The 22,910-nt window shown below is 43.3% G+C and overlaps 1 protein-coding gene across 1 annotated transcript in view; it reads left to right on the top strand.

The window, feature by feature from the left end:
• Nucleotides 1-22,166, top strand: part of LOC141128961 (protein ABHD15-like) — a 110,605-nt gene extending 88,439 nt beyond the window's left edge. Inside the window, exon 3 of the mRNA XM_073616626.1 lies at nucleotides 20,620-22,166. Coding sequence (XP_073472727.1) covers nucleotides 20,620-21,160 — 541 coding nt within the window. The 3' untranslated portion in view covers nucleotides 21,161-22,166. The remainder of the gene's footprint in view (nucleotides 1-20,619) is intronic.
• The last annotated feature ends 744 nt before the right edge of the window (nucleotides 22,167-22,910 follow it).

Consider the following 22,910-nt stretch of genomic DNA (forward strand, 5'->3'; position numbering starts at 1 on the left):
AAATGGCCAGTATGCGGACTGAAGAGGTACTAGAGGTGAAGTGGAGAGATAAAAAAAGAGATGTCTACATCCTTTCCACAATACAAAATGACACCTTGGTGGAACTTCAGAGAAGAAGAGGCCCCATACAGAAGCCAAAATGTGTGCATGAGTACAACCTATACATGGGGAGGGGGGGGTGGTGGATATGAACGACCAGATGATGCAGCCCTACTTGGCCACCAGGAGATCACTATTTTGGTACAAGAAAGTCGCCATTTATTTGATGCAACTTGCCCTATTCAATTCATATATAATTTTTTCTAAGTGCACCCAACGTAGCCTAACCTATCTAAAATACCAAGAAGACGTTGTCACAGCCCTTCTCTATCCCCAAGGCCAAGCCCCCTCAACTAACTCGCTCCGTTTAATTAGCCATATTCCATGAAAGGCACTTTCCCAAAATCCTCCCTCTTACCCAAACAGGTCGCAAACCCCCCAAAAAATGTTGTGTGTGTTCAAGTAGAGGAATTCGCCATCTGAACACCTTCTATACCTGTGAGCATGGCATGTGCACCCCTAATCAATACAGGACACGATCGGTGACCAGAGGGAACTGACACCAGACCTCTCAACTCACCATCCGCCGCTTTTTGAGAGACCCGCAGAGGCCATCACCAGGCGCCATTGCAGTCGCACCACGTGAGCCCCGCATGGAGCTGACCCCTAACACAGCGCGAACATCCGTACCGTCACCTTTATCGGTATCGGACCCCCTTGCTGGGACACCGGCTGCCTTTCGAGAGGATATGGAAGCTCCATCCAACAGCCAGAGCCAGCTAGACGCCGACCTTCGAGCTATGCTTCAGGCCCTCCCCACGAGAGCAGACATCGAAGCTTTAATCCAGAGCATAGAAGAGGCACATAGCAGAGACGTCCATGAGCTACGAACAGAGCTACACACGGTGACTGATCGAGTAGCCTCCGGTGAGACTGTAGTAGCTTCACTGGAATCCCAGGTACAAGCACTTGAAGGGGCGAACATCTCCCACACCAGGGAGACTCAGGAGATGCAGTTACATTTGGAGGAAATGGAGGACCACAGCCGCCGCAACAACCTTCGGTTGCGGGGCATCCCTGAAGCCACGGGCCCAGAAGACCTGGCGGAACCGGTAAAGGCCATATTCCACAAGCTCTTAGACTCGCCACCACCATCACTGGAAATAGACCGGGTACACCGCACCCTGGGCCCGAGATCCACGGACCCCTCCAGACCTCATGTGCTGTGCCGTCTGCACCGTTATGCACAGAAAGAGGTCATACTACGCAAAGCATGGGAGCTAGGAGACTTGGACTTTGACGGGGCAAATATAGAGATCCTCCCAGATCTCTCTAGAGCCACGCTGCTGCGACGAGCGATGTTGAAACCAGTCCTGGAAGCTGCGAAGAGACATGGCTGTGCATACCGCTGGGGATACCCCCTGGCAGTTACCTTTCGCACGGCGCAATCCTCCTTTACCCTGCGCACACCAGCTGATCTACCAGATCTCTTTACGTTCCTAGGAGCAGACCCAATCCAGGTACCCAACTGGTTGCTAAGGATCCCGAAAACAACAAGCCGCATGGGCCCAGCTGCCGGCAGATTTGACCGGCCTGCACGTTCTCAAGGCCGCGCGGTCGTCCTCGATCTCCACCGAATACCGGGTCACGTGAGTCCTAATTGTTCTTTTCTGCAGACAATTTGTAAATCAACTTTGCCAAATCAGAGGCGATGGGAGTGGGGATTGCGCAACCACAGCTCACACACCTACAATCCAGCTTTAAATTGAAATGGACAACAACCGCCCTAAAATACTTGGGCACGTACATCCCACACACATTTTGCGCGGCTATATGATCTTAACTTCCCACCACTGCTGAAGACAATCAGAACACTACTTAACCAATGGCACACGGGCTTACACTCCTTGATTGGAAGATGTAACATTCTGAAAATGATGATCCTCCCAAAATTCCTCTACCTCATGCAAGCGCTACCTATTTTTATCCCTACATCCTACTTTAAGCAGATACAATCCTTGTTTACTGAATTCATATGGGCCAAAAAGAGACCCCGACTCTCACATAAACTTCTAATCCTACCCAAACAACATGGCATGTCTTGCGGTGCCAGACATCCGTGCTTACCACCAGGCAGTACATTTGGGGAGGCTAATAGACTGGTGTCGACACCAAGAAACTAAAGTCTGGACACAAATGGAGCAAAACCAATCCACGGTCCCCCTCAGTAGGGCCCCCTGGTGCTACAAGACCCTACCGATAGAAACAAAACGTCATCCACTGATTGGCAATACAACACGAGTCTGTTCTCGACTCTTATCTCAGACATCCATATCTTCCCATAACTCACCTTTTATATCCCATATTGGGGACTCCTGGTTTCACACCGGGTATACAGGATGCAATCTTTTGGGGTCTGAGCGACACAGACCTACACCAAGCCGCCCACTTTAGTACTAGAGGATGTTGGTACACAATCGCAGAACTTTCAGATCCTGCGGGCCTGTTTCGTCTAGACTTCTTGAGATCCCGTCAACTAAGTCACTTCCTCCATTCCCTGAAACCCCCTGTCACCAATGATCAACCCCTCACAACACCGGAGGAACTTTGCAATACCTCAGGAACCATAACACATACGCTATCCCTAGCCTACAATCTCCTAAATACACCACAAACAAATTTTTCGCCCCCCGGGATTAATTAAATGGGAAAAGGAATTAAATTGCCACTTCAGCACGACTAAAAGACAGCGCATCCTTAGATTTACTCACAAATCCTCCATCTGCGCCAAATCCCAGGAGACAAACTACAAGCTCCTATCGAGATGGTATAGGAACCCAGCACTACTCCACAAGTTCTTCCCGGAGATGTCTGATGTTTGGCGGTGCCGGGCAGACAAGGGAACATTAGTACACATTTTCTGGTCATGCCAAAACTTGACCCACTATTGGCGAACAGTGCACGAAGTTACTCAGAAATTTACAGAACACAGCATTCCAAAAGACCCTGCATTTTTTCTCCTGCATGCGTCTGACATACCGGAGAAAATATACAATAAATCTGTGATTAGACGCCTGCATCCCAATCCATTGGAAAGCCACACTACCACCAACCATTGCCTCATGGATTGCTAAAGTAGAAGAAATAAAACACATGGAGGATCTTATCCTCACTGCGCAAAACAGGCAAACATTCAGCAAAACTTGGCAGCTATGGAACATCTTCATATTCTCGACTGAGGGTCAAGCCCTGAGAGAACTCACCACGGCTATATGAAGGTACACCCTCCAGCAAGCCCCCACTCACTCTCGGTAAATACTGATACAGCATACCATGTTCGCATCTTCTGAACACCCCCCCTGACGTTACATGCCCGGGGGTCCAAAACCACCCCTCCTCCCCCTTTCTATCCACTCCTGATCATTTCTTCTTTTCTATCTTTCTAGTTTCTATTACATTATCCTCTCTCGCTCTATATATCCCCACATGTAGGGGTCTTCTTTTTTCTTTGTCTTGATAAAAGGGAAAAGACAATGCAGGGATGGGGCGCATGAACCCCGACACCTAAAAGCCATTACCTAAACTGGCACATCAACACTCGCACTTACAAAAGAGATTTTTTTCTGTTAACAACACAGACTAATTAAAGTAGGGGCACCTAGACAAACATCAAGGACACTTGAGACGTCTCAAAGATACGAAACTATGTCTAACACGATTTATTCTGTGATCAAAGTTCTTGGTCAATCAGACATGTTATTATGTACCTTGATGTGTTAATGTACAATTATATTACCCTCTGTTACCCTATATTACCCTACTGTATACCATGTCTGCCCATGTGGGCCTCATTCCGGTTATAAATAAATAATTCAAATGGGTACCCCTAGTAGTGTCTAAAATACCTGGCGCCTAATTTGTCAAGGCTAGCTGGCTTTGGGCCCTTCTGTATGGTGGTGCTCATGTAGTTGTCTCTTTAAGGCTGTTCACAAAAGATGGCTAATCTGCTAATTTACTAAAATTGGTGCCTTCAGAATCTGGTGCAGCTGTGCGTGTTAGCCAATCAGCTTTTAACGTCAGCTTGTTCAATTAAGCTTTTGACAAAAAAACCTGGACGCTGGTTTCTATGCAGAGCTGCACCAAATTTTGAACTCTCCACTTTTAGTACATCTCCCTCAATTTGTCTTCCTAGATAAACTTTGCATCGTGAGCTCCTGTGAGCGTCCTTTTAGCATTTAACAGCTCAGGTTGTTTTTTTGGGGGTTTTTTAGTGATGTTTTCTATTATGTTTACTATAATTACTTGGTGAGGCAGACCTAGCGCTTACTGGATGTACGTGTGTCACTTCCCACATTTAAAGCTGGCCACATATAATCTGCAAGCGAATGACGCTGTCTTGTGTTGTGGTCACTTTGCATGCTTCTCAAGGCAGGACTCTGTCCTCATGTGGTTTTCAGCATTTTTTGTTTTTTATTGTCATTTCCTGTACTATTTATATATTGTATGCCCTCTTTAATATTTGTACAAATCCTGTTTACTGTTATGTGGCTCGAAATAGTGATTTATTCATATGACAGGATTATTTCTATGCAAATATTAACTTATATTCTATTCTAATGTGACAAAGGTTGGTGTTGAAGGTCTCAAATCTATCTTCAACTAATCCTGACAAGAAAAATAAAATCCTATGTCATAGGAGGGTGCCTAAAATAGAGTAGGGGGTTGGCCTATGTTTTCTTTTTTATTACAAGTTTGAAAATAAATATATTTTTTGTATATAATAAAGTGCAGCCACGTTATACATTTTAAATGAAAAAGTCTTGCCTAAGAAAAGGCACTAGAAGGTGCCTTTTTATATTACCTTTATTAGCCACAAAGCTGTTTGCGTGCCTCTATGATGTAGGTTTAAAGTGATACTAAACACACATTATTTAATTTATATTATCCCTTCTCTTTCTGTACGTGGATGATGCCACTGTAATTATTTTAATAATAAAAAAAAAATCTAAGTACCATACCCTTTTTTTTTTTTTTTTTCCTAATTGATATACAGCCGTAGCCTGACCCAGCTCTTTCCCGGCCTGTCTGCAGGGAAACTTAAGCAGGAGGAGCTTCTAGAAAAATCAGCCTTTGGGATAAAGAATACAGAATAAAAATAAGTAATAGCAATGAACTGTTTTACATTGTCGTCATACAAATATATATTTGAAATTAAATCTTTATTATTTTTTTGGCAATACCATGGTATGGGCGGATTTCTGCCAGTCATACTGTGTCATGCCAGCCTGTGCCTTTATAATAACAGGGAGGTTAAGCCACCCTCAATCGAGATGTAATATACCACCCCTATTGTGTTTAGCTGGTTAGTGGACATGGAGGAGGAGGGAGGGAGTGGGCTGTCATTTACCACTGTGTATATGCCCACACGAGTAAATCTGTAGTCACCTAGGCTGCTCAGATGTGATAGGGAGGAAATGCTAAGGGTTAAAAATACACGGGAAAACCTGAGCACGTGCACTAGCTGCCAACACTGCTGTGGAAAATCCCCAACTGCAGTGGGGACATGGACAGGTTTTTTGCAGAATACAGAAAACAAATCCCATAGTGACTGAGTATGAACAGCATGTAATACACCATTTTTGATAGTTTTTAATGATGGGTTTGATGACACTTTAAAAGCTCATTCACACTAGAGGTTTTGGGGGGTGTAAAACTTTGCAGTTGAGCTGTGTTTTTACCACCCTCCAACCCAACCACTACTGCCTTTAGCTACTGAGGCGGGTAGTATATGCATGCTGGCGCTGCAATGCTTTGCTTCGTGGCCATGGCAAAAATTACCGTATTTATCGGCCTATAACACGCACTTTTTTCCCCTTAAAATCAGGGGAAAATCGTGGGTGCGTGTTATAGGCCGATCCCCACCAATTTTGTTCTGATCAGAGCGATCGCGGCTATTGCCGCGATCACCGCCGACATACACAGCTGTATGTAAATTCAAATATGGCGCCGAGACCGCAGGGACTCGTCGGAGCCGAGATACACATACCTGAGTATCTTTGGCTTTTCTCGGTGCCGCTCACAGTCACGCCCAGTCCCGCCATTGGACCTGTGTTATGTCCATCATTGGGCGGGACTGGGCGTGACTGTAAGCGGCGCCGAGAAAAGCCGAGGATATTCGGGTATGTGTATCTCGGCTCCGACGAGTCCCTGCAGTCTCGGCGCCATATTTGAATTTACACACGGCTGTGTATGTCGGCGGCGATCGCTGCACTGGGGCAAGGCTGCACTGACAAGGCTGCACTGGGGCAAAGCTGCACTGACATGGCTGCACTGACACCGATAACGCTGCATTGATGGGCATTTTAATGTAAGTTTTTCTTCCTTAAACTTTACTCCTAAAAGTTTTTTTCCTTAAAATTCCCCCCTAAACTTGGGGTGCGTGTTATACGCCGATAAATACGGTATATACCGTGTTGCTTTTGGTGCGACCCATTCAAGTGCATGGGGCTGTTCTGCAAGTGCCCTGCAACCGCATAAATGCCTAAAAATATTTTTTTATTTAAATATTCCTTATGTTTTAGATATTTTTAGGGAACAGACCTCTGGACAGACTTCAGGCTACTGTGAATTTAAGTGAGTCTGACCCCAAAAACAATGAACAATGAAAAAGCCAAGCTTCTAAATATTTGATGTAATACTAAAGGCAGTTTTTTTTGTTTTGTTGTTTTTTGTTTTTTTTAATAGCAAACAAGTACCTGCTCTGTGCAATGGATCAATTCCCTTTATAAAAGCTGCAGTTGGTTATTTCTATACTACGTATGCATTAATGCTTGACAGTTTAAAAGTGGAAGTAAAGGCAAAACCTAAATCTATTCCCACCCCCATTCTAATGCCCCGTACACACGGTCGGATTTTCCGATGGAAAATGTCCGATCGGAGCGTGTTGTCGGAAATTCCGACCGTGTGTGGGCTCCATCGGACATTTTCCATCGGATTTTCCGACACACAAAGTTGGAGAGCAGGAGATAAAATTTTCCGACAACAAAATCCGTTGTCGGAAATTCCGATCGTGTGTACACAAATCCGACGGACAAAGTGCCACGCATGCTCAGAATAAATAAAGAGATGAAAGCTATTGGCCACTGCCCCGTTTATAGTCCCGACGTACATGTTTTACGTCACCGCGTTTAAAACGATCGGATTTTCCGACAACTTTGTGCGACTGTGTGTATGCAAGACAAGTTTGAGCCAACATCCGTCGGAAAAAATCCTAGGATTTTGTTGTCGGAATGTCCGAACAAAGTCCAACCGTGTGTACGCCCTATAAGAATAATCTATCTAACCCTGTAAAGAAAAGATTGCTATACTTATCTATTCTTAAGCTGCTCTGGTTTGGCCTCCAGCAGCACCCTCTGTGTGCAGAAGAAAGCTGGAAATGCCTCATAAGTGACATCGCCCATATATTTACTATGGGGCTTCCATTGTTGGAACAGCTCAGCTTGGGACCGGACTTCAGAATAGGTAAGTGTAGCGATCTTCTCTTTACAGAGTTGGAAAGAGTAGGCTAAGAAAGGGGGTGTGCATAGGTTTAGAGTTATGTTTTGCCTTTACTTCCACTTTAAGTGACCGGCCAGGTGTAATACTTGTATGTTAGATTGATGCCATTTTTATATGATGTATATAGTGTATCATATTGTTTTTTTTACAGTTAATGTGGAGCCACACCTTACTCTTCCAATATTGTGGTACCCTTGGAACATGGGTGTGCCTGTGTTAACAGGGGGGTGTAAGTAGGTTAGTGCCATTTTATTGAGGCCCCTCCCCTGCATGGGTTTGGTGGGCATGCCCAGTATGTTCTAGAACTGAGAAAGCCTGAGGGCAGAAGTTGATGGGAAGAGGCTTCTCCTGGTATACTAATATGCAAGCCTGTATCCTTGGGAAGTGAACCCTTTGGGGTAGGCCAGTTTACAGACCCAACTGGAGAATCCACCTATGAAGGACCTGCAGTGAAGACAGTGGAAGAGTTGGACGGTTATGTGTTTTTTTTTTTTTTAAATACACAGTGTGGATGTTGGGTCTGGAGGAGTGGAGATGAAAAAAAAATGTACAATATAATGTAGGAGCTGGCCATACAGGGCTCGAATTTCAATGGATTCCTGCTGAATTGGACACAATTCAAGCTGTGGGTGGCCCTGTTATTTATTTATTTATTTATTTCAGGTACTTATATAGCGCCGTCAATTTATGCAGCGCTTTACATATACATTGTACGTGGCACCATCTGAGATGAAAGATGGTTGGAAAACAAAACTCTACATTCTACCTTTTACAGCCATAAAATAATTGAAAGGCTGAACGTGTGGACCTTTCTTATTTGTGGAGGGGGCACAGGCATAAAGAGTGAAAGTGAACAAAGATGGCGGCGTTTCTCACTGTTACAGGTGTGTGCATGCCCACCACATTTCTGTTGCAGGAGAGCAGTGATGGTGCCAGCATTGCCATTGTTGCCAACGAATCATGGCCCTGCTTATAGGTGCTGTGGCTCTCCGAATACCATAGCTTGCAGGTGGGGACTCCGCGATTTACACTGTTTTTATAATGCACAGTTTTACGTTTTTGTTTTTTTTTTATTTTAGTTTTTTTTTCTTTCCTCATGCTTTCTTTTACAACAGGTTTTACAGCACTATCGTTTATATCAGGTTCATGTGAGAAGATTACAGCGAATAATGTGTATACTGGAATTATATTTTTAATTCAGTATCTGCTAGAGTGGATCAAGTATCAGACACCATAATTTAGTGATTATTCACTAGGGCTCAGTTAATGAAATTATCCGGAGGTGTATTTTATTAACTGATTAACGAAACCCATGTACAATCTACCCACTGGTCACACTACATTGACAGAGCTGTCCTTGACTCTAGATCATGATTTTCATTAACTCCATATTACCCATATGCACCAGCAACAAAGCTCCTCTTCTAGCTCTTTTGAATAGGCACCTTATTAAAATTCACAGCCATAGCCTAAAACCGCTGTATTTTAAGTAGGAAAAAACAATGTGATATTTGGAAACTGACTTTACAGTCAAAATACCTTAAGGATCCATTCACATTATTGTGCAGTGGCAACATAGTTGTTCGTGCTGCGCATTGGTGCAATGCAGCACTTCATTCTGGATGGCACCCCAACAAACCATACCAACAGATGTGCAGTGCCAATGCCCTGATGTGCGTTTCAAATTTGCTACATACACCTTTTTTAGAGCATTCATGTGCGTCAGGCAGCTAATTTAAATAGGCTTCCTTGAAGTGTTACTAAACCTAGGACCCTGTATTCGCTATATCTGGTCTCCCACAGTACACAGAACATGGAAATGCAATTATTTTAGTAAATATAAACTGCTAAATACCTTTTCTCCTCAGCTGTATATTGCAGTCTTCTGAATTCTATTAGTGTCTGGCAGAGCACTGGTTAAAGCTTGTAGGAGAAGTTTTCATTCTCTGTTCTATGAGGCTATAGGACCCCTGACCCTCTGATTGGTCCTGTGCTGATCACATTCACTCTCCCCCAAAGAAAAAAAAAACTCTCTTGCAAAACAAATTAAACTGAGCATGTGCAGAGTTACCCCAAGGCTCTGTACTATCAGCAGATAGGATTAGGGACTGTGGAAGGAAGGGAGGATCAGAAAACACCAGATCAAACAGCCTTTTTACACCATGCGAAAAATGAACCCCTTAATTTACACAGTGAGTATGACAAGCATGCTTTACTGCATCTAAAGACATGCTGGTAGTTTAATTGGATCCTGTCTAAATTAGCCCTAGTATGTATGAATGTGTGTTAGGGACCTTAGATTGTAAGCTTCTTGAGGGTAGGGACTGATGTGAATGAACAATGTATATGTAAAGCACTGCGTAAATTGACGGCGCTATATAAGTACCTGAAATAAATAAAATAAAATAAAAATATACAGATGGCCTTACTGTTGTGGGTTTAGTAACACTTAACACCATGATGTGTTAAACACTGCTGTGGTGTGAATGGGCACTAAAGTATTGTGTGTGTCTGTGAAATAAACAATCCAAGTGCATGCAGTGAATTCACAAGATGTGTATGCTTTAACACTTTATTGGTTTGGGAAACATGGTAGCTAAAATTTAAAAATATTTGTAACTGACAAACTTTTCATAACATTTCTGTGACCTGGCCAAACTAAATTCACAGCAAAGCAACAGTGGCAGCCACTTCAGCCGGGACTGGTTGAATTTCAAACCATGGAAGGGCAGGCTGGTGGTACAGAAGTCGATCTAAAGATTGACTTCTGTACAACCAGACTATTGGAAAATTTCTGCACGATCAGCGCTGCCAGCTATAGTAGTCGAATACAATACCTCAGCGGGGGTGATTCCCCCATCCACATCAAGAGTGTGTAGATAAGGGGGGGGGAAATTGGTAATTTTCTTTAATTCAATCCGCTTGTAGGAGGACGCAGTGTGGTGCAGCAGCAGTAACTCACACACGGTCCAGTTGCAATAGAAAGAACCTTGTGTGATAGTAAGAATATAACACAACAAGTCTGGCAGAAGGCAGCATGACTGGGAACACTCACAGGTGAACAGCAGATTGTAGCAGAGCAGATCTCAGCCGAACTGACAGTGCCTGTCTTGAGGGACAAAATGCAGCCTGGCCGGTCTGAGTTTAGGCGGGGAGGTTTCCAGGAGAAGTGGTGGATCCCCTAGTCTTTCCCTGCAACTATTACTGACCATAATACTGTCCCTAACAGGCAGGTAACCTGTCCTTACACTACCTACAGGCTAAATGTGCACCAAACTCAAGAGCCAGGGTCTTAAATAAACTCTACCTGACCCAAGATGGCCAACAGTGTCACACAGGCTGTCTGCACCGCTGCCCCAGTGACCTAGAAAACCATGGAGGAACCATGCTCCCCTTGACTCCCTCTGCACTGCCGCTGCGGTTGAGTGCCACCTGCAGCAGAGAAAATAGACTACACTTGCCTATATGCTGGTTGAATTAAAAAAAAAAAAAAATGACCGACTAATGTATAGGCTACCTAACATCAACATCTTGGGTTAGAAACTGAGATTTGTTTCATTCATTTGCTAACATTCAACATTGCTGTGTCAAAGCACCTCTCAAAAGTGTTTGTTCTCTAACTAATAGATTGCAAGAGGGCTTCTCTAGAAGAGCCCCCCCCCCCCCTTCCTTCCCCTAAAAGCTATTTTTTTTTTTTTTTTTTTTGACTGATGTAGCACCCTGGTGTTTAGGCAGGGTTGTTCCTAAATTTACCTGCCAAGTGTAGTTACCTTGGCTCATTGTTAGGGATCAACTGAGTTCACCCTAAGTCTGGAATTACTGCACTTCTCTCTTCTGCCGCTAGGTGGCCAGGTACCTGGTGGCATTAGATATGTGAAGGGCAAAGCAAGGACAGATTATGAGTATATGGGGTATCTCAGCCAGTGGGCAGGGGTTTTCTTGAAACCCTTGGCCTGCTGGGAGAACCTATATGTTTGGGTGGAGTCAGGTGATCAGTGTTCTGTGCCACCTGGACAGCTGTCTCGGTGGACATGTGTTGTCTTGCCCGGGCTGCTAGGCCAGAGTTTGGGCCTATCCCGGGGACATCTTACTGCTAGGCTGTCTGAGGGCCTATCCAAACGCAAGAAAGCAGCGCAGGATTGGGATTGCAGCTAGCAGTCATACCAGAATTGACGGTTCTGCCAGCCGGAGAACCTGTCGTGGTCAGAGGTAGAGGGGAAGCTGTCGCCACTAAGGGACCAACCACCTTATTACCAGGGACCACAGTGAGTAGCTGAAGCAAGTACCGGAGTAGAATTTTACCAACCGGGAACGGTGAAGAATGGGGAAACGCCAGGGACCCAGCCAGCGGAGGTGACACTTGCAGAGCAGCCTTGTGTGCCAAGCCAGGGACTGAGCAGGCCAGTGGGGTGAAGCTTGAGAAGTATCTGGAGTGCCAAGCTAGGGACCCAGTGGAGAAGCGGGGGTGACGCTTGAGGAAGATACTATAGTGAAGATTGGAAGAGCTCAAGGGATTCAGTGGCAGTGAATCATCTAGTCTAGTGAGAGACTGGGAGTTCAGTGGGTTGAAGAACTACAAGAAGTGATTGTAGTGGAAGTGAAGGAACTGTTATGCCCCGTACACACGGTCGAACATTGATCGGACATTCCGACAACAAAATCCATGGATTTTTTCCGATAGATGTTGGCTCAAACTTGTCTTGCATATACACGGTCATACAAAGTTGTCGGAAAATCCGATCGTTCTGAATGCGGTGGCGTAAAACACGTACGTCGGGACTATAAACGGGGCAGTAGCCAATAGCTTTTGTTTCTTAATTTATTATGAGCATGCGTGGCACTTTGTGCGTCGGATTTGTGTACACACGTTTGGAATTTCCGACAACAGATTTTGTTGTCGGAAAATTTTATATCAAGCTCTCAAACTTTGTGTTTCGGAAATTCCTATGGAAAATGTGTGATGGAGCCTACACACGGTCGGAATTTCCGACAACAAGGTCCTATCACACATTTTCCATCGGAAAATCCTATAGTGTGTACAGGGCATTACACTTTGTGTTAGAAACTGTTGCCATAGGAGACAGCATTCCTACACATTCAGATGTGGTGTCTTGCTGGATGCCTTTCCCTGCATGGCTGTCCTCCATGTAGAGGAGGCCTGGGACCATGCTACACTAGCTTGAAAGTCTGTTTAGGAACGTTTTGTATTGTTGCCTCGCCTACTATTACCTTGCCTTTCTTGCTAGTTTTGAATTGATCAGCGTGGCTATTGTTGTTTTTGTTGGCTATGGTGCAGACATACACAAAGTCTTATGCCGCGTACACACGATCAGAATTTCCGACAACAAGTGTTCGATGTGAGATTGTTGTCAGAAATTCCGACTGCGTGTAGGCTCCATCAGACATTTTCTGTCGGAATTTCCGACAACAAAAATTGAGAGTTGGATCTCAAATTTTCCGACAACAAAATCCGTTGTCGGAAATTCCGACTGTGTGTACACATTTCCGACGCACAAAATTCCACGCATGCTCGGAATCAAGCAGAAGAGCCGCACTGGCTATTGAACTTCCTTTTTCTAGTCCCGTCGTATGTGTTGTACGTCAGCGCGTTGTTGCCGATCGGAATTTCCGAAAACATTTGTGTGACAGTGTGTATGCAAGACAAGTTTCAGCCAACATCCGTCGCAAATAAATCCACTTTTTGGTTGTCGGAAATTCCGATCGTCTGTACGCGGCATTACACAGACAAAAAAAAAAACATCTGTAAAAGACACATTTACTTACACTACTGTGCAAAGGTTTTAGGCAGATGTGAAAAAATGCTGTAAAGTAGGAATGCTTTCAGGAATAGAAGTGTCAATAGTTTATTTTTATCAATTAACAAAATGAAAAGTAAATGAGCAGAAGAAAAATCAAATCAATATTTGGTGTGAGCACCTTTTGCCTTCAAAACAGCATCAATTCTTCTAGGTACACTTGCACACAGGTTTTTGAAGGAACTCTGCAGGTAGGTTGTGCCAAACATCTTGGAGAACTACCACAGATCTTCTGTGGATGTAGGCTGCCTCAGATCCTTGTCTTTGTGTAATCCCAAACAGACTTGGTGTTGAGATCAGGGCTCTGTGGGTGCCAAACCATCACTTCCAGAACCCCTTCTTTCTTCTTCTTTCTGCTTCTTCTTTCTTCCGCAATGTGGCTCAGTTATCCTGACTGGGCGTCATATGATGTCCAGCAGGATAAGCCACTCGTGGTAAAGAGCCTATGACATGTCCAAACCAGGAAGTGCCGGTAATCGGCTTTCCTCAGTTCGCTCTGACAGGGAGGGCTCTCCTGTCAGAGGGGGGGGGGGTCAGTGCATTGATTATCAGCACAGCCCCCATCAGAGGTGCCCACCACAATGCCAATCAGTGCCCATCAGTAACGCCTGTCAGTGCCCTTCACAGATGCTAATCAGTGCCCATCAGTAATGACTGTCAGTACCTCCTCCTCAGTGCTGTCTATCAGTGCCACCTATCGGTGCCCATCAGTGCTGCATATCAGTGCCGCCTACCAGCGCCCATCAATTCTACATATTAATGCAGACTTCTCAAGTCTCCCGCAACTCGCGGGAGACTCCCGCATTTGACGGCGCGCTCACGGACACCTACGAGTGCGGCACAATCTCCCAGCTGACAGCAGCAGTAGGCCGAGCCGCCCCCTCCTCCCAGCCAGGGCAGGCAGTGGCATCGCTATGGGGATCGATTGTGCCAAGGTAGGTGCAGCACGGGACTTCCTATGTGTCCCAGACTGTTACTCCGCCCTCCTCTCGTAACCCTCAAGCTCCCCCAATCACTGAGCGCCCCGCCCTCCGCCAGTCTAGCTCAGAGAAAGTTAGGAAGCCGGGACAGCGAATGGGAGGTGAGCAGCAGCTGTGTGTAGGGAGCTTGTGTCGGATTCAACAGAGGGAGGGGTGAGTCCAGGAGTGAGTCCAGGAGTGAGTGAGAGAGAGCTGGTGAGTGTGAGGACGGCATTCATTACTGTTATAAACTGCAATGTGGTTCCTCCAGGTGGTTCTATGTCCCTACAATACGTATGAGCTGGCTGGCATTAGAACCTGGCAGGGTGAGGCACGCATTCTACTCTTTCAGCAGTAGAATATTTCCAGTGGCTGGAGAGCAGAGAAGGGGTGAAAAGGTAAGTAAATAAAGCTTCTTTTACAGGTGGGCTTTTTTTTTTTTTAAAGTAACCTTGTAGAGCCATGTTTACTTTGTGGAGGGGGCAGCCTCCAGGTAAGTCTTCATGATCACAGGTACACTTTTAAGGCAGACATTAGGGACTGAAATGCAGAGAGATTAATATAAAGCAGCCCTACTCAAGTCACAACAGTCCAGGAATACCTTTTTTGATGTTCCCCAGACTGTTCTCTTTTGGAAAACTTGATTAATTGGTTTTAAACGGCAATGATTTTTTTTTTCCTGGCTTTTACTGCAGAAATATATTGTATATAAACAATGAAACATGTACTGAGTCACAGTACTATTGTAAATCTCACACAAAGGAACTTCCGAATCACTGAAGCGCCCTTAGTAGATGTACTGAGCAGAGACATTAGTCTGTTTTGAAACCGCCGTACCAGCTCATAAATTTGTGCTTTTGAAAATGACCGGAGTTGCACTAAAAAAAAATAGTAAGCGCTGGTTTAAAATTTGAAGAGGACTCATTTTAGGAAAAAACATATTCTTGTATATTATGTTCGACTGGTATATACACTGTTTTCTGTAAATGTCACCACTGTTTTGCAAGCATATGTGTACACAACAATACTTCTGTGGAAGCTCTTTCTGCATCTCAAGTCACTGTCTTTGATCAAAAAATAGGCCACTTTTTTCCTGTCTGACATATTTGACGTAAACAAAGTATATTCTGAAATACACCAATGTACAAGGATACTGAACTTCTGCAAATCATAAATATTGGCACATTAGTCAGGTCAAATTTTCATTCTATGGCCTGGTTTACACCTATGCATTTTTTAGTGCATTTTTGATGAAACATACTACAGTCCATTTAACATGGTTTCCTATGGATGTAGTTCACATCTGTGGATTTTATGGAAAGGGCAGGGTTATTTCTGTTTTTTGGTTCCATAGACTTTAATGGTTTAAAGATGTGTATTGAAAAAACACAAAAAGCACCTGCAATATGTAAACTGCAACCTGCACAAGTGTGAATCAGGCCTAAGTGTCACGTTTAGGGGTCAAGCTCGAAGACCAGTTGCTATAGCAGTAGCAAAACTACCACCAACCAGCAGGATAGGTACACAGGCAGTCACCCTGGTGAATGTCGCTGACTCACCTGAGGTGCAGAGTATAAAGTCAGGGGTCGGCAAGCCACACTCGGCCGCCACCGCTAAATGTCCGGCTGGTCTGTGCCCGTGATTAATTTGCGGGCACCCGGCCCGCGGACATTTTTGCCCCCGTCCTCTTCTTTGGACAGTGGTGAGCAGCTGGATGGGAGCGGGAGCCGCTGGAGTTAACTTTTTATGTTAAACAGTAGGTGATTGGTTGCCGGGCAATCCTAGCAACCAATCACCAGCCTGTTAATATGAAAAGTTAACTTCAGAGGTTCCCGCCCCCATCCAGACCTGTGATGCAAATCTCTGCTCTGCTGTACACCTGTGTAAGGTAGGAGAGTTTTGCCTACAGTGTGTGTGTGTGTGTGTGTGTGGGGGGGGGGGGGTTGCAGAGGGGCAGAGGAAACTACAGTGGGGTGGTGCAGGGGACAGAGGACACTGCTTTTGGGGGGCACGGGAAACTTGCTATGGGGGCAGGGAACACTATGGGAGTGATGTAAAGGGGGACAGAGGACACTGCTATAGGGGTACAGAGGACACTGCAATAGGGGGACCCTATTAGGGACCCCTTCTCCCCTGGGGACAGGGACCCCATCTCCCCTAGGAGCAGGAACCCCATTTTCCCTAGGGACAGGAACCCCATCTTCAGACCATGCTGGCTGGCTGGGCTGGCATCAGCCACCTTTGGGTGCCAGTATGGAGGAGAGGGCAGTAAAATCCGAATTCCCAGCCACATGCTCCCTCTGTGAACTTGCTTTGTATTCGTGAAGCACCGTAAAGTGAGGTAAACCTGTAGTGTTATTATTACTATGTTAGGATTATTATTATCTTCATTTATTAGCAGGAGTATGTGTGGCCCTCCACGCATTAACATACATTGATTCCTGCCCTTAAGTGGAAAAAGGTTGCTGACCCCTGATTTGAGTACTAACCAGTGTTCACCAGAGCTCCTGATGGTGGGGATGGATTTTGTTGCATGTTAGTGCCAGGTCACAGTTCTCAGGATCACCCTACCAGGAGGTGAGCAAGCCGGGGTCCAGTAGCAGATAAGCAGGTAGGGATCAAACAGAAGCATCGTCAGTAAACAAGCCAAAGGTCAATAATGAGTAGTTACAGGTTGGGGTCAGGCAAAAGCGTAGCTGAGGAACAGGCCAAAAGTCAAAAACGAGCACTCGCAAAATATGGACGGCAGCAGGGAAGACTGGAACAAGTCACTGGCTGGAGAGAGAACTATAATCTGGCAAACAGGAAGTGTAGAGACATTGCTTAAATCAGGAAGTTCATGGGAGCAGCAAATAGTTCAGGGTTCAAGACAAACCAGGTTTAAGACAGGTTCATTCAAGTAATTGTCCAAGGAACTGTTCCAGGTAAATCAGCTAGAAGAGACATTGCCGCACACAGCAGAGGTTCCGGGCTCAATTCCAGGCCCTGACACTAATGGGCTGTACACACAATAGGATTTTCCGACAACAAATGTTGGATGTGAGCTTGTTGTCAGAAAGTCCAACCGTGCGTATGCTCCATAGAATATTTGTTGTCGGAATTTCCGCCAACAAATGTTTAAGAGCAGGTTCTCAAATTTTCCAACAACAAGACTTGTTGTCAGAAATTCCGAGCGTGTGTACACAATTCAGACGCACAAAAGTCCACGCATGATCGGAATCAAGCAGAAGAGCCGCACTGGCTATTGAACTTCATTTTTCTCGGGTCGTCGTACGTGTTGTATGTCACCACGTTTTTGACGTTCGGAATTTCCGACAACATTTGTGTGACCGTGTGTATGCAAGACAAGTTTGAGCCAACATCCTTCGGAAAAAAAATCCACGGTTTTGTTGTCTGAAAATCCTATCGTGTGTACATAGAAAAAGACTGAATGAGGAAGAGGGCAGGTTTAAGACTTTTATGGTACCTTACACAGGTGTACAGCAGAGCAGAGATTTGCATCACAGGTCTGGATGGGGGCGGGAACCTCTGAAGTTAACTTTTCATATTAACAGGCTGGTGATTGGTTGCTAGGTTGCTGGTAAAATGACGTCTGGCTGGGTTTAATGTAAATCTAAGGACAAGACAAAATAAGGGGAAATTATATTCACAGACCTTGCAAAGATGCTATGGGAGATGTGTAGAGTTGGCTTTCTAATGATAGCATTTTTCAATACACTGAATTGTTTGTTCTGGCAAGGAGAAGAAATGGACAAAGTTCTGCTTTGGTGACTTTTATGTAGTTTTTAAACATTGTGCCAGACATGAGATACATCTAGCTTTACAGATTATTTAAAGTCAGGGTTTCTGGCATTAAGAAATCTCTTCCAGAACCTTTGAGGTATCATGTGTGGCCTTGTCTCATGTAGGTTAAGGTATTGTACCATCTTTGGTTGTGGACTTTTGGCCATCTTTTTCTTTTTGGAAGTATTTATTAAGCTTGAGGTCTGCAGGTTAAATATTGTTACTAGGTAATTGTCTATTTGAAGGGTCGTAAAAAGCATATGGAACTGTAACATTATTTGTGGGCTTATTTAATGGGCATTATGTGAAAGCAATAAGTGAGCTTCTAAATGCCATCAAGTAAATGCTGCACTGTGCTATTCGGTGTATTGTGTAATATACTACACCCAGATTGCACAGACCATCTAACAGGTTCAGCAAGTGGAGCAGAAAGAAAAGTCTCTTCCACACTCACTTTCACACTCTCTCACTCTCATCTGACTGATTTATATACTAAACCCCAAAGTATTTTATTTTTTGTATGTGAAAGACATTAGGGAGCTTGCAGGAATGTTCCAGCTTTAGAAGTAAGTCTGTAGGTACTAATATGACCAGATCACAGACAAATGAAGTGCACTGATAGTTTAGAATACCTGAATGAAGTGCTAAAGTACTAACATGGTAGGTTGTGTCCCCTTATGCAACTCAGCATTTCATTTTCAGCGCAATGCTGACTTGCATAACGTGATAATCTATAGCAAAACTGTTGTAGTCAGATTAGTAAATGATAAATATTTGTTTCCTGCTATGGGTTAAAGAATACCTCATGTGTTTCTTGTATTCACTGTTTGTGAGCCATGTATGTTTCCTTGCCAAAATAATTATGCAATTATTTGCTAATTACTGTATTTTTTTTCAATAATAAATAATCACTATAGAAACGTATTTCAATTTAATATATTTAAATTCAAAATACAATCTCTTCATATTCATACATGTTAAGCAGCAATGAGACTGTAGGAGTAGCGTGACTGCCACCTACTGTTTTCGACTGCAAAGGCCTCTTGCACACAATACTCCTGTTTGAGCATCTATTATTATTATACAGGATTTATATAGCGCCAACAGTTTACGCAGCGCTTTACAACATAAGGGCAGACTACACTTACAATACAAATCAATACAGGAGGGATCAGAGGGCCCTGCTCGTTGGAGCTTACAATCTAGAAGGGAGGGTGAAGTGGAAACCAAAGGTAATCACTGTGGGGGGTGAGCTGATGGAGAAAATGAAAAAACATTAGTTGTTAGGTGTGGGTAGGGTAGGCTTCTCTGAAGAGAAGGGTTTTCAGGGATCGTCTAAAAGCTAATAGAGTTTTTTTTGTATGTATTTGCGCGTATTTTCCCACATATGTATCATATGCAATTTTGCGCATGTGCGCGCAACCTATTCTCGCATTCACAATATGTTAAGGGATGATTGCGCACAAATGTGCGCATTTGCACTCATGAGGCGTAAATTACTGACCAAAAATGTTGACTTCTCTTTTTTTTTTTTTTTTTTTAACTGAAGAATACATGGCGCTTGTTTATGCGCCTGTGTGCATAGGCACATTACAATTAATGGGCTGTATTTTAACTCAGTAAAAAAAATAAGCTGTACTGAGCTTTTTCAAGCTGCAGTGTGCAAGAGGCCAAAAGCAACACTTCGCTGAACCAGGGAGACACTAACACTATGGCCAGCAGTGGCAGATTCATCTATGGGTTATTGCATTATAGGTGTCAGTTTTTTTGTGTTCAACTAAAATTTTAGGTTAAAGCAAAAATTTGCATGACCCTACTGTCATAGTAGTAATTCTTGTCATGAAATAGCCCTTCTGTCAAATCTTGGCTGTTGTGAGGACTTTATGCTGTATTGTAGAGCCATAGCTAATTTGTGGATTGCAATTCAAAATATGGACCAACACCTGCATGCCACATCTTGAATTTTGGTTTTGGATGGATGCTGGTTAGGATGCGTTGTGACTAATGAATCTCCTCCTCTTGCCACTGTTTGACAATATGTTGAAGAAATTCTCATAGATGGGCCAGCATAACAATTTTCATTGTCCTCGTCAATGCGAACAGTTAGGGAATAAGTACAGGATCTTTAGCATGGCAGATTTTCATATCATATTTTAGTATGTAAGTAATTGTACCTGTCAGGTAATCCCACCATGCACTCTAAAATGCATTAGCAGCTTTGAGATTAGCTTTTCTTTAAGTGTTTTATACACTTATAACCATACAGGTTTTTAGTCTAGCATTGTTTATTTATTCTAGATACAAATTTAGCTTATAATAGGCATTTTCAAATGCATATCTTTTAACTGTAGGTAATTTTATATTTATAGTTCTGTCATAATAAAAAATATTTGACTACCTCTTCTGTCTCTGCTATTTATGGAAACTAAATTTTTCTTCTATATTTCTATTCTCTTTTTCCATAGATATGCTACAGCTTTAGGACATCTGGTCAATACAGAAAGACTTTTGGGGAGCCGGACATTAAAGGAACTTGAAGAAGCATTATTTTGCCAGACCAAGACTTCAAATAGTATGTCATGGGATTCCTATTGGGAAAGGAATGACCCACTCAGAGACATTGATGAAGTGGCTATTCCAGTACTGTGCATCTGCAGCCAAGATGACCCCATACGTGGGGAGCCCTACAGCACAATACCCTTTGAACTCTTTGAGACAAACCCTCACTTTTTCCTACTGATGAGCCGTTACGGTGGCCACTGTGGCTTTATCAAGGAAGATGTATCTAGTACAATGTGGAGTCACAGTGCTTTGCTTGACTTCTTCAAGTCTACTGTGGACTTCTTTGCCATGGAAGAACGGCTTAAAGGTCTCTCAAGGAGAAAAGGAACCATCTCTGTCTCTATCAACAGAACAACGCTGGACAGGGCCTCATGTAGAAAGGAACAAAGCTGTCCCCATAATATCCATGAAATTTATAACTGGCAGAGATCCTACACGAGGTGACAGGAACTGTATTGCCAATTTTTTTTTTTTTTTCGGACTGACAGTTTAGTATGGGATGATGAATAAACTGTCATCTGGGTAAAATCTTTAGAAATTTTCTGATCTGTACTGATGCAAGTGTGCTGCAGTCTCTCTTCATTTTACAAGGAAGCCCGTCTGCCATTTCTTGTATTATTCAGTATAACCTTACTAGATTAAGCCATCAGATTGTAATAAGCGGTTACCACACCTGTCGATGCTGAGTGTATCAATACAGGGGGTCCCCTACTTACAAACATCCGACTTACAAAGGACTCCTACTTACAAACGGAGGGAGGCAACAGGAAGTGAGAGGAAATCTACCCCTAGGAAGGGAAATTGACTCCTGTAAGAGTTAATATGGCAAAAAGGTGTCTCCACTGATGCTTTATCACTAATCCTTGTTTCCCTAATAACCCCAAATTTTCAAAATCCAATTGTCATTGGGACAGAAAGTGATGTGAAATCTTCTGAACAGGGGCACAGACAGCAAAACACATGTTACAGGGGTGATAACCCTTCCCTATGCTATCTAAAAAACTAAAAATAGATTTTTTGGCTGGAGCTACACTTAAAAAAATTACCTGTTCCGACTTACAAACAGATTCAACTTAAGAACAAACCTAAAGTCCCTATCTTGTTTGTAACCTGGGGACCCCCTGTATCCTGAACTGCATGTGATATCCAAGGTAAATCAAAAGAAGACTGAATAGAGATTGTACAATCAGACTGTAATATGTATAACCAGTATAATGCTACTGAAAGATAAAATGGCCATATAAAGTTCCCCTATCTACCTACTGTATAAAGAGGAAAAACAAAGTGGTGTAATCCCAAAATGTGCTGAAAATAGATAATATTGTGCTATTAACAATATATATAGTTTTTCATAATCATGCGTAGACAGATTAAAGTCTAAAAAAGAGACAAAGGTTTTGTTGAGAAAAGACAAGTTTTAAAAGAAAAATAAATAAATATTTAGACTTTTGGCCTGCCCCTTCTTTTATTGCTTGGTGGTCTGGAGCTGCACCCTTGGTGGTATGGCTAGCTCATAGGCCATACCTACACATGGAGCCACTTCTGGTGATATGCAGGCTAGATGAAAATGTGGCTACAGATGTCTGCAGTAAGAAAAAAATGCAAAAGATCAGTACCCAGACTGACAGAGGTTACATTATGTTACAGACCATTAATATAAAACATTAAAGATTATTAGATAAAGTCAATAAGCAACACATTACATGATTGCCTCACCTTCCTCAATATCAGAGAGGCAGGTGGTACAGTCCTTATTGTAGCAATCTTTGCCATTTTACCTTCCTCTGCTGACAAATTGGAAAACTAGCCATAAAAACCTTGCACATAAAATAGATAATTTCTCACCAATATTAATCCAAAATGTATGTGTCAATGTCTGAAACCATTTCAGGTAAAGTAGGCATGACTATTCGCACTATTTATAAAGTCTAGATAAAGCATTGCCCTTAGATTTAGAAAACATTAACCAACAGGGAAAATTAATCTTGTTTCCCCCAATTTTGCATATTCCAATAAGGAGAAAAAAAAGGAAAAAAAAAAAGAAAAACAAAAAAAACAAACGAAAGGCTTTTTAAATTGTTAAAGGTACTTAATTACTTGCACATTTGTTGAAATTGCCATGTGCAATTCGTTTAGTTCCGAATTCATTTTTTTAACAAATTTTGACAAATTCGTTAACTCGTTAATTTCGGAA

The sequence above is a fragment of the Aquarana catesbeiana genome, linkage group LG02 (assembly GCF_042186555.1).
Source record: "Aquarana catesbeiana isolate 2022-GZ linkage group LG02, ASM4218655v1, whole genome shotgun sequence".
Lineage (NCBI taxonomy): Eukaryota > Metazoa > Chordata > Amphibia > Anura > Ranidae > Aquarana > Aquarana catesbeiana.